Genomic DNA, 15,087 nt, shown 5'->3' on the forward strand with positions numbered 1-15,087 from the left:
TCATTCTATCTTAAAATGTGCATATATTTTGCAAAGTATGAGTTATTGTGTCTTTTGTCTCTTCATCTATCACTCCTAATGCATTAAAGTTGTTAAATGTGTCTGCATTTTGAATGTAATTTGATAAATTAATTTTCACTCCCATTAAAGTTGATGGAGTGTGCACTGTGAATCTGTACAAATGAGCGTTCATTTTGAATGAGTTATTAGATAAAATATATTGAATCTTGCCTGGAGTCTGTGATTATTTTTGATGAAAAGTTATAAGATTGTTTAGTGAAATTGTTAATATCACCATCATCTACTAGACTAATGGTCCACTGACCAAAGGAAGAGTGTTGATCTGTGAAGATTAGTTAGATATTGACTAATTCAGATCAAAGTGAAACAAAACTTGACCCCCAGCAAAAAGGTCAGGACACTTGAATGTGTATATGGGCCCATTGTGAATAATATGTTGATAGTGAAATGTTCATCCTGGCCTTTTGCTGGATCACTACTATGGCCTTAGAGTACATAGTCTAACTGTAAAGAGTGTCATTCTTCAGATATACTTTAAGCATAAGAGAGTGCTTACCCATTTTAGTGCGGAGACCTTCTTCCAAAGGTTTTTTAGGCACACTTGCTGCGTCAAACAAAGTGTCTTGGTTGGGCCTCCTGCGGCTTGCAGCTCGGTCATGTCTCCTCAGAATAGGGCCTCTCTTTCATGAGGATAGACATATCCTAGTTCTTTGGCATTTCAGTTGCAGACTGTGCTTGACTCAAGTTCCTCTTTGTCTGAGGTATCTAGAGACTATTGCCTTTATCTTTTCTGGAACTTTTAAATATCGCTAACTAACCTACTTAGCTCCAGTAGTTAGAACGGCCCACCCAGAGTTCCTATGCAGAGCTCCCTAGACTCTAGCAGAGACTGCAGCTCACTCAGGGTTTGGCTGGAAGGACATGGAAGGGCAAATTGACAAATTTCACTTGCCAATGCCAACGACAAATATAATTGGTCTTATTTCACTCTCAGTGTCCAAATATTGTGCATGTAATTCAGGTTCTAGAATTAAAAAGGACCAGCTTCTCTCACAGGTAATCCTCCTCTTTACTGCAACCCCAATGCCTCGACTATGCCTTAAGCACGCACTGCACAAATGAGCTCACACGCCTGCAATCAATTATCTACACCAATTACAATATTATAACTAGACACAAACTCCTGGGCATGAAGGACTATGGTTTGCCCATGTTTGAAGGTTCACTCAGTATGATATTGTCAATGCCAGATGGATGGTCATGGTCAAGCTTTTCATACTTTGAGTAAGATGATAGCCTACCACTTGCATCTCCTTGGAGATCTACCGTTCTTCCTGGGACAGTTAATTTTAAACTCTTTCAAATGTTTGTTCTCCAGTTACAGTCTCGCAATGGCCCGTGCACTGGCACTGAGGGTCCTTCCAGTGAATATGTTGCTTGCTCCATAGTACGCACAGCAGATATTAAGCCTCTGGACATCCTAGTCAGGGGTCACAGATTCCGCCTTCTCAGAGTTTTATTTCTTGTATGTCTCCTCCTTATTGGAACCCAACTCATTTCAGGCACAAAGTGGCTGATCTATCCTCATATCTTTTACTTTATGCCTAAGCACAAAACCTTTTTTGCTTTCAAAGCTTCAGTGGAGTTGGGTATTAGAGCAGACAGTTTAGGCAATGGAATCCATTGACTCCAAAGATCAAAAGTGATACTTGCTCTTCATAACACACTCTTAATAATCATCTTTTTGTCGTCACTTTGTAGGTTAATTTCTTATTTTTTAAATAAATACACATCCACATTCCTGCACTAAGTAACAATATAGGGAATTTCACTTTTAGGCTAAAGAAGAATGAGGCCACAATGTTGATGTGAACTGTGTTCGAGATGCAACACTGCCCAAAGAGATGGTTCCACAGAGGTAAATACATTTTATGAACAGTAACATTCAATAACTTTTGGAAGGTAGGTCTGCAGCCAAGCCATCATGAGAGAATGTGTGTGAGGTGTTGAATGTAGCAAACAAACCTAACAATGCATCTTAAAATACATTACTTATAATATATAAAATGCACAAATTGAAAGAGTGAAAAGGGTGTTCAAAAGTTAGGCACCAACAATTTCCTAATCAAAAGAACATAACATTTGTTTTGCTTAAAGCACACGCATGCGCATACACACACACACATCACAATTTGCAGGGATTAGAACAGGACCTAGGCAATTCAAGTGGCTGAGACACAAGTGCATGTCGTCCACTAAAGCAAGCAGCTGGTGTCAGTCAAAGTTTCTGCCTTCATGCTTAGATCACATTCTAAAGACAGAATATGTGAACAAGAACCTGTATGGAGGATATACCTGTGCACTGCTCTAAGAGTCCAGATAAATGATAGAGAAGCCCATGCAGAGGACTAGACACCTAGTGAAAAAAGCTTTAAATAAGTTCTGGTAACTGGTAAGTGAGTGCGGTCACATTGATAAATTGGTTCCTTCCAGGCAATGTTTTACATTTGAAATTAGAAACATTTCTGGGGCTCAAAACATTCCACGGAACAAACCGAAAGGCTGTATCCAAGAATTGTTTGAAAAACTAAGACTGACCCTTCGGGGTCATCTTTTGCAAGCACTGAAACTTCTTGCACCATAAGGCTCTGTAACCATATGATGAGATTCCATCTAGGTCAGTTGTAAATTCCCTGGCCATGTGTAAGAAAGTGCCCTCTTTTTGCATGGTTGCCCCCACTTTTTGCCAAACTGTTGATGAAGTCGATGACCATGCACATTACCAGCAAGAGGAGGAGTCATTCTACCTCATGACTCGAAAGACGTTCTTCGCAGGAAAACAACCTGCATATTTCCGAGCCCAACACTAGATGGCAGGATTATGCTAAGCATGTGTATCTACAGTCACACATGCCTCGAACGAATACATTCTTTATAGAAGGAACATCTGGTTGTCAAGCCTGCTATTCATTGCAGGGCAGGATAATTCTACTAATACATATGCTATGCCCAAAAAAGCCAACGTGAGTAGGTACTTTTTTCATCATTACGATCCTAACTACTTAATCGGATGAAGTTCAAGTTAGAGACACCAGAAACATATGCTCACAATGGGTTAACATTTTGAATATTTCTCCAATCAACTAATATTCTCCAATTGGAATAAAAGCTGAATTACTGGAAATATTTTATGATGACCTGGCACCAAAACTGGGCTAAAATGGGGTGTTCCCAACTTTAGAGGTATCAACAGATACCTAATAACAAGTTTCAGCTTCCTAAGAGAGGGTTCTTCCAATATCTGAAGATAATGGACGATCTCATGAAAGCTAAAACTATGGATAACTATGGGTAACAGTGAGAACATCAAAATGTTATCTGATTTTAAAGTTATTACGATGTATATACATGATAAAAAAAGCAACTATCCAACTGCAACAAGCAGTTTGCAGATAAATGGGCTAATGGTTTGCATCTTCCTATAACAACTGAAATAATATTGCGGAGTTTTAGTTAGGCTCCTAAATAGCTGTGTGCTGCTAACTTATTAATGCAGCAATATAAAACAACCCATCAACTTTACTTCCCCCAAAGGTTTAGGATGAGACTCTTAGCTATAGATGTCCAAGGTGTGCTGTGGAAGAGGCCAATATGTTTGCCACCTGCCCTATGTTTAGGGGTCTGTGGCCTCGCTTACGTGTATACTTTCTGAAATTACTGGTACTATGATACAATTTAGAACATCCTTTATTATTTTGACAGTAGACTTAGATTAGCAGATAGTATGGTGGCAAAACTAATAATCATTACTAATTGCAAAATTGTATCCCACCCGTATATGAGTAATGGCGGCAGACAATTTGCGCTATATACATAACTGAATTTGCACTCTAGAAGGCGAAAGGCCGAGCCAGTAGGAATCTGAGACTGGAAATATGTGACAAGTTTCACTGAATATTGATTATGGTCATAGGTCAAGTGTATCTTGAGCTGGTTAAATCATTGTAGATACATAAATATTGTATTACATGTTGTCTATATATTGCAATATGCCTTCCCATAATAAAAAAAAACGAAAAATGAGGAACACCTGGTTCTCAAGTTTAAAAACACACACACAGAACAAAAACTAACAGTAAATTGAAAAGATAGTTGCCATTAAGTCAAACTAATAACAGACCGTAAAGTGCAATTGGACTCCTTCCACTTCTTAAAATAATCTTCAGCTTTTCCTACACAAGGTTGGTACTTTCGCATACAAGCAAAAAGCAAAAGAGAGCTACGAAGCATTCTTTCAGAGACGGTGCCATCATCACTCCAAGACTGTTGGTCAATTAGGCTCTTGAACAGATTCACAATATATGCCTAAAATGACAATATAGACAGATATAACAAAATAGCAGAAAATCAGTACAATTTTATTTCAATATATTATTACATTTTAAAGTCATTAAAATAGCCATAAAATCTGATGGAAGGAAGAGTCAACATATATATATATATATATATATATATATATATATATATATATATATATATATATATATATATATATATATATATATATATATATCCCCGCTGTGTCTTTTGCTCATCTCTGAAGGCTGGACATTTCACTCGTAAAAAACCATTGAAATTCCCCCGTTATAGTTAGTTCAGCTAAATATAACTCGCGCGACCGCAATCCACTGCTGATGACGTCACATATTACATCACTGTATTCACTAAGATACTGTTAATAAGTCAGTTATACAATTAATTTTACAAAAAGAAACATCCATTTAGACACCTATTTACCCATTTATTCTTCCATCAACCTTTAGATATACATATATAAAAAATATTTATTTTTCAGAAAGACACATATTCACTGGATGATGTCATCAGTGATGTCATCAGTGATGTCATTTGAGATGTCATCAGTGATGTCATCAGTGATGTCATGAGTGATGTCACTGACCATGTCATGAGTGATGTAATATGTGACGTCATCAGCAGTGGATTGCGGTCGCGCGAGTTATATTTAGCTGAACTAACTATAACGAGGGAATTTCAATGGTTTTTTACGAGTGAAATGTCCAGCTAACTATAACGTGTGAAACCTATGTTTTTTTTTAGTGAATTTGCAAGGTTTTTTAAATGCTAATTCCTAACTATAACGTGTGTGAAACCTATGGTTTTTTAAGTGAATTTGCAAGGTTTTTTAAATGCTAATTTCTAACTATAACGTGTGTGAAACCTATGTTGTTTTTAGTGAATTTGTAAGGTTTTTTAAATGCTAATTTATGTATGTATTATTATATTTTTTATATATTTATTTTACAATAAACTACCTATGTATATAGTTATAGATTGACTGTATCCTGTAATATGCAATGGCTCAGCTCTTTTTTTTAAAATTTGGATAAAGTTGAACAGCATAGTTAATATCTTCTATAAACTTATAAACAGTTTAAAATGTTTTTTTTTAAGAGTTTTTCACCGTGCGCACACCCCGCGATTTAAAAAAAAAAAAAATGTTTTTTTTCACCCTTCGGGGTCCTTCAGGGACCCCCTGACAAAGGCTAAGGGGTCAGGAACTCTCTACCCTGCCCCCTTTTCACGTTCTCCACCTTTGTTTTTCACTGCCACACACAAAATGGCGTCTGACACTTCCTGATTTCGACCGATTCGAATGTTGACTGACATCTAACCACCAATCAGAATTACGCTTGCGCACATTTGTTGCGCGCACGGTGCGCGCATATAGATATTTATGTACTTTTAACTGCAATTTTCGCAGGAACTACTGAACAGATTGACACCATATATGCAAAAGGCACATCCCTGACCTGAGGACTACCTCTTTGCCAGATTTCAAGTAATTCTGTTCAGCCGTTCGGGCTGTACCTTCGACTAAAGGTCCTATGGGAAAATGCATGGGGAAAACGCGTTTTGGGACCCCCCTTTTTTCTCAGCCCCCGCTTGACGAATCACCCCGAGACTTTCAGGGTAGGAGCTGAGCGGAGCGCCCCATTAGTTTTGAAAATTTCACGAAGATAAGTCAACCGGCGCCGAAGCTATTCAAAATAGAATTTTCAGATTTCCTATTGGAACTCGGTCCTAACTATAACTATCTACTGGCGACCGCCAGTAGATAATATATATATATATATATATATATATATATATATATATATATATATATATATATATATATATATATATATATATATATATATATATATATATATATATATATATATATATATATATATATATATATATATATATATATATGTTTGTGGCGCTCAATTTAGTTATCGTTTTCAGGGATACATTTGATTGATAGGCTTCTATCGCCCACTTTTACTTCTGGTCCTTCTCAAACAACCTTAGTGACCACCACCCTAAAGAAAGGATTAAATGAGATCTTATGAAATGGAGTAATTACATAACCTTCCTGACAACGAGATTTAGAACTTTCTATAAACGACTGCTATTGTTTTTTCAGCTTTAATGATTAATCATTACTTGAAACTCGCTGCTTTTTAATCTGTTTGTTAAACAAAGAATGAAAAAAATAACAAAATATTCTTAGATGAATTATCTTCTGAAGCTTAATAGCAAAAAACTCTTGCAAAGATATTAAAAAGCTGGAAAACAGATAAATCTAAATATGGACCTTCACACATGGCTAAATATATTGACATCACAAAAAGAATCTGCAGCTCCCTGTACTGCAACACAAACTCAATAAGCTATGTCTAGAAAGTAACAGCCATTGCTCAAAGGTCAATAAAATGTACAATTACTATTTACATATGTTTATTAAATGTCAATTTGATCTACCTTGGTAGAGAGAGGGTCCATTCAAATTAGGGCATCCATAAAGAACAAGTTACTCACCTTTAGTAATGTTCTTTCTGATGGATACTTTATCTAACCACAGATTCCTCACCTTTAGAATATTCCTAGGCACCAGACTGGATCCAAAAACTTTCAGCAGTGCTCCTGTGCACCACTGGGAGGCATCCTACTGCTCTGCACTGACCTCATTCTGCCTGGAAGTGATAGAGCAGAGCTGCATATAAGCACCACCCTTGCAAGCCAATGCCAGTATCTTATTTGACACTTTTTGTGCCCTCAAACGATGAACACAAAACAACTGGCGATACTAGGGGGCAGATTTCTAATTTGGGACCTTTTTAAATGGCAAAAAGAGACTACTCCATAGAAAGGGGATGTGGAAGGCCAGTAAAGAATCTCAAGTAGGATACAGCATCCACCAAAAGGAAAATGTTACTACCCTGTAGGCATCTGTTTGTAGCATGTAGAGTGCTGTAGACTCACATGCTCTGCGTACTCCTGCCATTATGTGCTGGTTTCTGGCATTTGCAAGTTTTTTTTTCTTCATAGTCTTTCACATCATGGTATGCACTGTGACTCCTCTCTTAGTGGACAATGTGCATTAGCACCGACTTCATGTCAGATTATTTTTTGCACAGCAGGTGAGAGCAGGTGAGAGCATGCATAGCATGGCGAGTGAGTGCAGCATGGTGCACCATGTGCATTGTGTAAGTGTGGAACAGGTAATGAGAGAGGAGATCTGCAGCAAACACAGGCTTCCAGGTACAGGGTGGGCGTATGTCAATCGACAAACTGCACACTATCAACAGATGCTTGCAGGGTAAGTGACATTATCCATTCAGAGCATGTGTGGCTGTAGATACACATGCTCTGCATAGAATGCAAAGCAGTACCCTCGAAAAGACGTGGTCAGCAAGTGGATGATGATAATGTCTGAAACTATGGGCCTGATTTAGATCTTGGCAGACTGGTTGCTCCGTCACAACCGTGATGGATATCCTGTCCCCCGAAATATAAATCCCATAGGATATAAAAGAATTTATATTTCACAATTGTGATGGAGCAACCCATCTGCAAAGATCTAAATTAGGCTCTAGGTTCTTAGTACTGTTTGGCCAGTCATTGCCTGATGGCATGTTAAGATATTCACACATTTCTTTGCTCTGGGATTTTATTTTAGAAGAAAACAAAAACAAGTGTGAAACATTGCAAGTTTGAACGGTGGTTCCTGCCAATGTTAAGAGTTGTCTGCAGAACCAGAGGAGATCCCTAATTGTGGTGGACATCAAGGATTTTACTTTGTCACTCTGACCGAGTAAAGCCCGTCCTCTGCAGACAAAATCCTGCTCTTAGTTTTTTACATTATTAACCCCAACTGAGTATTTGAGATAGTTTTGACTACTGTTCTTTTCTATAATGCCCCTTCCCTTTAAATGTTCAGTAGTTGCTCATGCTAGTAAAGATTTGAATTCTTATAAAAACAACAACTCTAGAAACGGCATATCTGAGGCCATAATCTGTTCATTAGTCCTACCCTTAATCCAGCTTCTTTTTCACCACACCCAGAAATGTCTTAGCCCTTACAGAGACCCAGAAGAAGTACTCATGTTCTTAAAGATTCACTTTCATTTGGCAGGTCGAAGCAGTTCAAATCCCACTCTTTTTGCTATGAAATGTGCTAGAATTTTTCAGTGAAACCCAGTAACCTCCTAATTGAAGTAGCATCTTTCTACACAGAGATGAACCGCTAGGATTTTTAGGTTCTACTTCACAACAAACAATTATTGATTCTATACCTCCACCATGATCAATATCCTCATAACTCCAACTTGGTGCCATCTAGAGCAGTGCTTCAATTATTTCATTCTACAAGGAAGGAATGTATGTTCCTAACTCAGGGTGTTCAATTTCTCATATGCAGAGTTAACTTTGTAATCTTGCCTTCCATCCTTGCATGTAGGCTCCTTCATCCTGTACCCGATTAAGGTACTCTTTCCTTCCAAAGTAACATCTGTCGGAAGCTGGATTTTTTTAAAGATGTTCTCCCCACTTCCCCCCCATTTGAACTACTAGATACTGTTTTTTTTTTACTCTGACAGTGCACTGAAGCCTGCTAACCAATTCAATAGGCAAGGAGTTTGACACCCTTGTACATCCCTGTGAAATGGTACCAATGTTACTCACTGCATGGGTACGAAAAGGGGTCCCAATGGGCTGCAGCATGTATTATGCCACCCAAAGGGACCCACACAAAAACTATATGTAGACTGCCATTGCAGGATGTGTGAAATGGTGCAAACCATTTTGAAAACACAACATGGCACAATCACTGTGTGCCATGCCCAGGCACACTGCATTAACTATATGTAAATCACTCCTACAGCAGGCCTTAGTGCCCTAAGGCAGGGTGCATTATATTATATGTGAGGACATATCTGCATGAGCAGATATATCACTGTGATGTCTGGTTTCATTGTCACGCCATTGCAAGTGTTCATGAAGCCTTCTTAAGTATATGTACTTGACACTACGAGATACCCAGCTACATGATGGCTTCACTGAAAATAATGGTGTTTGGTGCTAGTATTGGATTTGTCCTGACATGCACCCAGAGAGCACTTTAGAAGTGCACCCTAAATCATACTAGTCTCTTAGTGTGCTGTCTGACGGGTATCGCCCAGCCTGCCACCACAGACATGTTTCTGATTCCCTGCAGGTAAAAACCCATGCTCTCTGAGGTCAGAGACAATGCGTGCTATGGAGGATGGTGTTCCCACCTCCTCCAGCAAGTTGGCTAGTGTTTTAGCATAACAAGGCCAGAGACTTCAAAACCTCTACCGCTTCTGATATTTGACCCCAGTTTTCCGCAGACATGCGTGATGCCACCCACTGCCTTGAGGCACATTTGGAACCAGGACCGGTGTGAAAATTAACTAGTAAGAAGGCGTGTTCACCCTCAGGCTAGTCACACCCCTAAGGTGGGCTACCTGAAGTGAACAATGAAAGAAGGGTTCCATCATCTTGTTTTTAGTGGAACTAGTAACTCTGGGTCAGGTTCTCCACTGGAAGTGGCCATATAAGGGGGGTAGGCACCCCAGGGGTATGTAGCCCATTGGTCTCGGCTATAAATTCAGCGGACCGGATATTCTCGCCTCAGTGCCTATTCTAATCATGGGTCCCACGCTGCAACTCTGGGCAATAGCTTGCTTAATCTCCACAACGGCCCCAACAGCGCTGGGATGCCTGGCTTCACCCTGGGGATGCCCAGGAGTGGACATTTCACAGGGAAAAAGCCAGGAAGGGTTCCCTAGCGGCATGAGTACAGCGCCGGGAAACCCCGAACCGGGGTAGCTGTGCGCTATAGAAGTACAAGCACATTTACATTTACTACCTTACATTCCACTTAACCCCCTAAATTCAGTATTTAGGTGGCCCTCTGACACCAGGAACTTGGATTTGTGTACTGGGAACAGAAGAAGGACTAAGAAGAGCTGAAAACACAAGAACTGTGGACCAGCTACGGAAATGGTGCCAAACACTGCCTGTCTGCCGCTGTCCGGACAATTGCAAAGACCCGACTCATCCAGCACCTGTGCATCCTCCTAAAGCCATGGCGGTCTGCCAACACTTCGCCAAACAGTCACCATCTCCCTTGACGTGGAGGAGCCACTTCCCTGCAGTCTGCAGGCACCGATGCGTCTGCCAGGTACATCATTCTGCTGACCACTGGGTCCACCGAGGAAGCAGTACCCCTGGATAAGAACTTTGTGGCTTCTGGAGGTGTGCCCCATCTCCCCATCATGTTTCGAGTCGCTAGACCTTCCAGGAGCCCCCCTGCACCGATACCCTGGATACAGGAGCTCCTGTAGAAGCCAAGGCTTGTTAAGTGTGTAGTCCGGACACCAACCCTGCCAAGACTGACTTACCAACAAGAGACATCAGCATCACAGAGGGCAGCAGAGAGAATGGCCCTGCTGTCCTGTTTGCCCCCATCACCATGTCAACCCCAAGAAGTGACAGCCTCCAAAGCATGTGACCCGCCGCACAAAACACCTTCGCACCTGAGCCCCAAAGCCCAAGTCTGAGCCAACCAACGGTGCCCTTTGCTCCAGAACCCCCCAAGAGCTGAGTTCCCCTTTGGGTTCTGCCGGACTTGACCCCAAGTCCCTGCTTCCAGACTTTTTCTTGTTAAAAGTGTTCCAATTGACTTTAAAGGGTAGCATTCGAGGCTACCATCGCTACCAGCAGCTCTGCATACACACACACCAGGGCAGGTAAATCCGAACTGCTGGTGGTTCTTTGGACCTTCGCCCCTACGCACCTTAAAACCAGGACAGTAACCCAAAGAATTGTTTGTAAGTGTACGTATGCAGTGAATGTTTCTCCCATAGGCTAACATTACCACGTTTGAGGTTCATGCCACAAATCTGACAGCTGTGATTTTCTACTGTTTTACCTTTAAAAATCTAAAACGTCTAAAGTACTAACCTAATTCTAACGATCTAGGTGTTTTAAATTAGTTTAAAATCTGTGTTATTTGTCTTAATGGGTCTCGAGTTTCTTCTCGAGTGTGTGTCTCTTTTATTGACTCTGTGTGTACAAGTGCTTAACACTACCCCCTGATAAGCCTCAACTGATCGCCCACACTACCACAGATAGAGCACTTGGGATTTTTAATTTAAGCTCTCTAAACCAATAAGGTTTGCACTTCCAGCATAGGTACTTCATTTTGTTACGCTACATGGAAATCAGCTTCCTACAACATCCCTTCAATTTTACTGAGCCATCTTGCACTCTAAATTATCAATGGTACATTCAGTCTTGGCCAGGGCCTCCAACACAAGGTTTCACACTGTATGGACTTGGACCTTCCCTGTTCTTACACCACCTGATAAATATTTAGTGTGGTCCTGGGGAAAAAGTTCAACTGCTTCCTTTCTCTTTTTTCATTTGCTTGCTCGCACAGTGCCATTAACAGGAAGCTCTTCAAACGAGTGTTGTTCTAATTGTATATTAGAGGCCTTTTTGTGTTTAAATGCACATTGCAACAAGGATAGTAGTTGATGAGATGCAGGACCTCAAGATGCTGGCAGTCGTTCTTTTCTGCTTTTTTCAACACAGTGGTCTATACTCAACAGATTCCCAGACAGGAAGCATTCACATGTAATATAGATGCTACATTTAAAGACCATCTCTCACCTACTGTATCATATTTTGTTGTGTTCTGGAGGATACTGTGTCAAATGATTTGTGTTCAGATGTATGAGCTATGCAGATGACTCACACATTTTAATAACAATTGGGGATTCTGTTCCTCAAACACTGACCACCATTGATGACTTCATGATATCAGTTTTTAACTGGTTGGCGGTGGATTCACTGATCTTCATCACAGACATGATAGAGGTGCTTTTTGAACTTGGTCTGTTGGCTTTAATTATGTGTCTGACTAGTTTTTGGCCTCAACAACTTGGCATTTCTTTAACAGTGGAATTTACCGATTGATGCTGAACTCTCTTTAAACAGTCAAGCAAACCATGTATCATTGGTTTGTTTAAACCAAGAGAGGATTTTGCATACAAATTGATAATAGCTTTGACACCCAAAAAAATGCCCAGAGGTTGTACAGGCCTCTATTTAGAGTCGACTGTAACTCCCTATTCCAGGATGCAGGATTGTGCTTTCTTTCTTTATAAAAGCATATCCAGAATGCGGTATCAAGGCTCGCCCTTCAATGGGCGAACAATTTTTCGGCCACATAAGGTCTTCAGGCTTGTTTGTTATTTTAGCTTTTCAACAACTCCGCCTGATGTATTTCCAATAGAAATATCCACATCTTTTCTTTCCAGCAAGCTCAGATCAGCTTCTGCCAATTTCTTGATAATGCCCAAGTCTGCCCTCTATAAGTGGTAGCCGCACATTCTCAGTCAGGATGGAAAAACTCTGGGACCAAAACTACCTGTCCATTTACGACTATACAACCAATGTTTGTCTTTCAGGAAAGGCTTGAAAACATGGCTTTATTCACAGTAGATAAACGAAGAATCATAGTAACCATCAGGTTCTCTTAGTACCAGGCAATACAGTGTATTAAAAATCTAATTTACATTACATTACTAATTTACATTGAAGCCTGCTCTTCTTTTGTGTCTGTTTCTCAATGAAGCTAATGAAGTTTTGCGTTCCCCTTTACAATCTATTTTTAGCATAACATGTCCCAATGTCCTAATGAAGGGGCACCTCTGGTATATTGTACCTGGTACTGGAGTCTTCTTCTGCAGTGCTTTGTCCAGTTTTAGAATTTAGCCTGGGTGGTTTATATCCAGTCCTGGGTACACATCTGAATTTTGTCTCAAACTCTGGAAGGTTCAGAGTTTATAGTGAATGGATAGATTGTGTATAGACAGTTATAATGAATGGATAAATACTGACTGGATGATGAATACAAGATGGATGGTCAAGAGTGTATACATGGACGGATGGTGAATGTGAATAGGTGGCTAATGGATGTAGCCGTAAAGAATGAGAGGATAACGCATGATACATAGTGCAGCCAAGTCATGGATCATTGGGATCAAACAGCGAGGCTCAGATGGCAGAGAGCACAGTTCAAGGGAAGCACTAGGCCAGGATGCAGAGGAGGAGATCAGTATGAGCTACAGCTCTGAAATACTGTGTTCGGTACTAGAGACCTCCTCTGCAGGTCTAGATTGTCAACTGGTGTTGAAGAATAGAAAGTGAACAGTTAAGAGAATTAATTTGAGTAATAAATGAGTAGTGAATAATAAATGTAAGGTGAACGGAAGATGAAAGGACGGAGAGTGGCAGACAGTGAATGGACGGTGAGTGATTGGACACTGCATGGTGAATACTAAATGACAAATGAATGGTGGAAGTGCTCCAGATGGCGAATGGGTGATAAATGGTGAATAAGCGATGTATCAGCCATGTATGAATAACAAGAAATTTGGACTAATAGTGATTGAATGCTAAACTGATGGTGATTGGATAATTGAATGGTTGGTGAATAGTAACCAAAAGGTGAATTAATGGAAGATGGGGGTGCACTGTGAATAGGCGACAGTCAGTGAAAGAATGGGGAATCACTGTGAAATGATTGAACAAAAGATGGCGCATATGAAATTGGGAACATGTGGTGGATAGAGAACGAATGATGAATGAATGGGGACATGTTTTTAAAGTTTTCTTTAGGCCATCCCTAAAAATGAGATTATGATGGTGGGCACATTCAGAAGTAGTGTGCAGATATTTTGCACATGGTCAACTGTCATTACCAAAAAAATGTATATATCACTGCACTCTGAGATGGAGGGAAGAGTTCGTCTATCAGGAGGAAAAAAATAGAACCTTCCAGAAATCCAACTGCCAGTAGACAACAGTGGAATTTTACAAGAAGGGTAAACAGATGCAAATCAGTAGCTCTCACTTTTTGAAAGATCTGCTATTTTGGGTTTTAAACCTCTCTAGCTTTGGTTATCTTTGTCACTCACTGACCTATTTGACCACTCTCATTTTGCATATGCAAATAAGAGGCTGTTGCAATGTCAACAGTTATAAAACCTATTTACAGCTATTTGTAATTGTGAGGAATGCACACTGCGCAGGTTAAGTATTACTTTCTTAGGAGCAAGTCAGTTTGCAAATGCAAAGCAGCTTAGTGAATCAACCTATCTGTACTTACGCATGAATGCCTTCATTTCTTCATCTAAAATCAGACAGTAAAACGCACGAACCGGGTGGCTTTCATTTGCAGATCTACCTATCCCACAAAAACAGCCTACTTTAGCACCAAGGTACTTAATAGCCACACTTTTCTAATCATGTATCAGTTATATCTTTTATCTAAAGTCAACATCTGACCGCTAGACAAGTTCATAATCAACCTAACTGCTCAAGCCTTCCTTTGAGGCTTAATGGCGCCAACAAGACCCATGCTCATGTGATCCACCTCCGATTGTTGACCATCCCTGCAAACTACTTTCAAAGAGCATGGGAGGAACTCTTGTTTCTTGCATGCCGCAGGTCCCCTCGACCAACTAATAGCCTGCCTTTATGAGGTATTTCTGTTGTCACTGAAAATACCACACGTCATATTTTGGCGGCTGGCACAGGTAAACGCAGTGAGGCGGGGCGGGAGAAGTAGACAGACGACGGAATAGGTATGATTAAATCAATAAATAATACCTATTCCGTCGT

General features: G+C 40.2%; 1 protein-coding gene across 3 annotated transcripts in view; it reads right to left on the minus strand.

Annotated features, from left to right (window-relative positions):
* The window catches only part of LOC146865673 (endoplasmic reticulum aminopeptidase 1-like), a 529,832-nt gene that overhangs the window by 150,603 nt on the left and 364,142 nt on the right, over positions 1-15,087 (minus strand). For all 3 annotated transcript variants that reach the window (XM_085632533.1, XM_085632531.1, XM_085632532.1), the window contains one exon: positions 4,202-4,386. In XM_085632533.1, the coding sequence (XP_085488659.1) occupies positions 4,202-4,386 (185 nt within the window). The remainder of the gene's footprint in view (positions 1-4,201; positions 4,387-15,087) is intronic.

Source organism: Triturus cristatus, chromosome 2_1 (genome assembly GCF_964204655.1).
Source record: "Triturus cristatus chromosome 2_1, aTriCri1.1, whole genome shotgun sequence".
Lineage (NCBI taxonomy): Eukaryota > Metazoa > Chordata > Amphibia > Caudata > Salamandridae > Triturus > Triturus cristatus.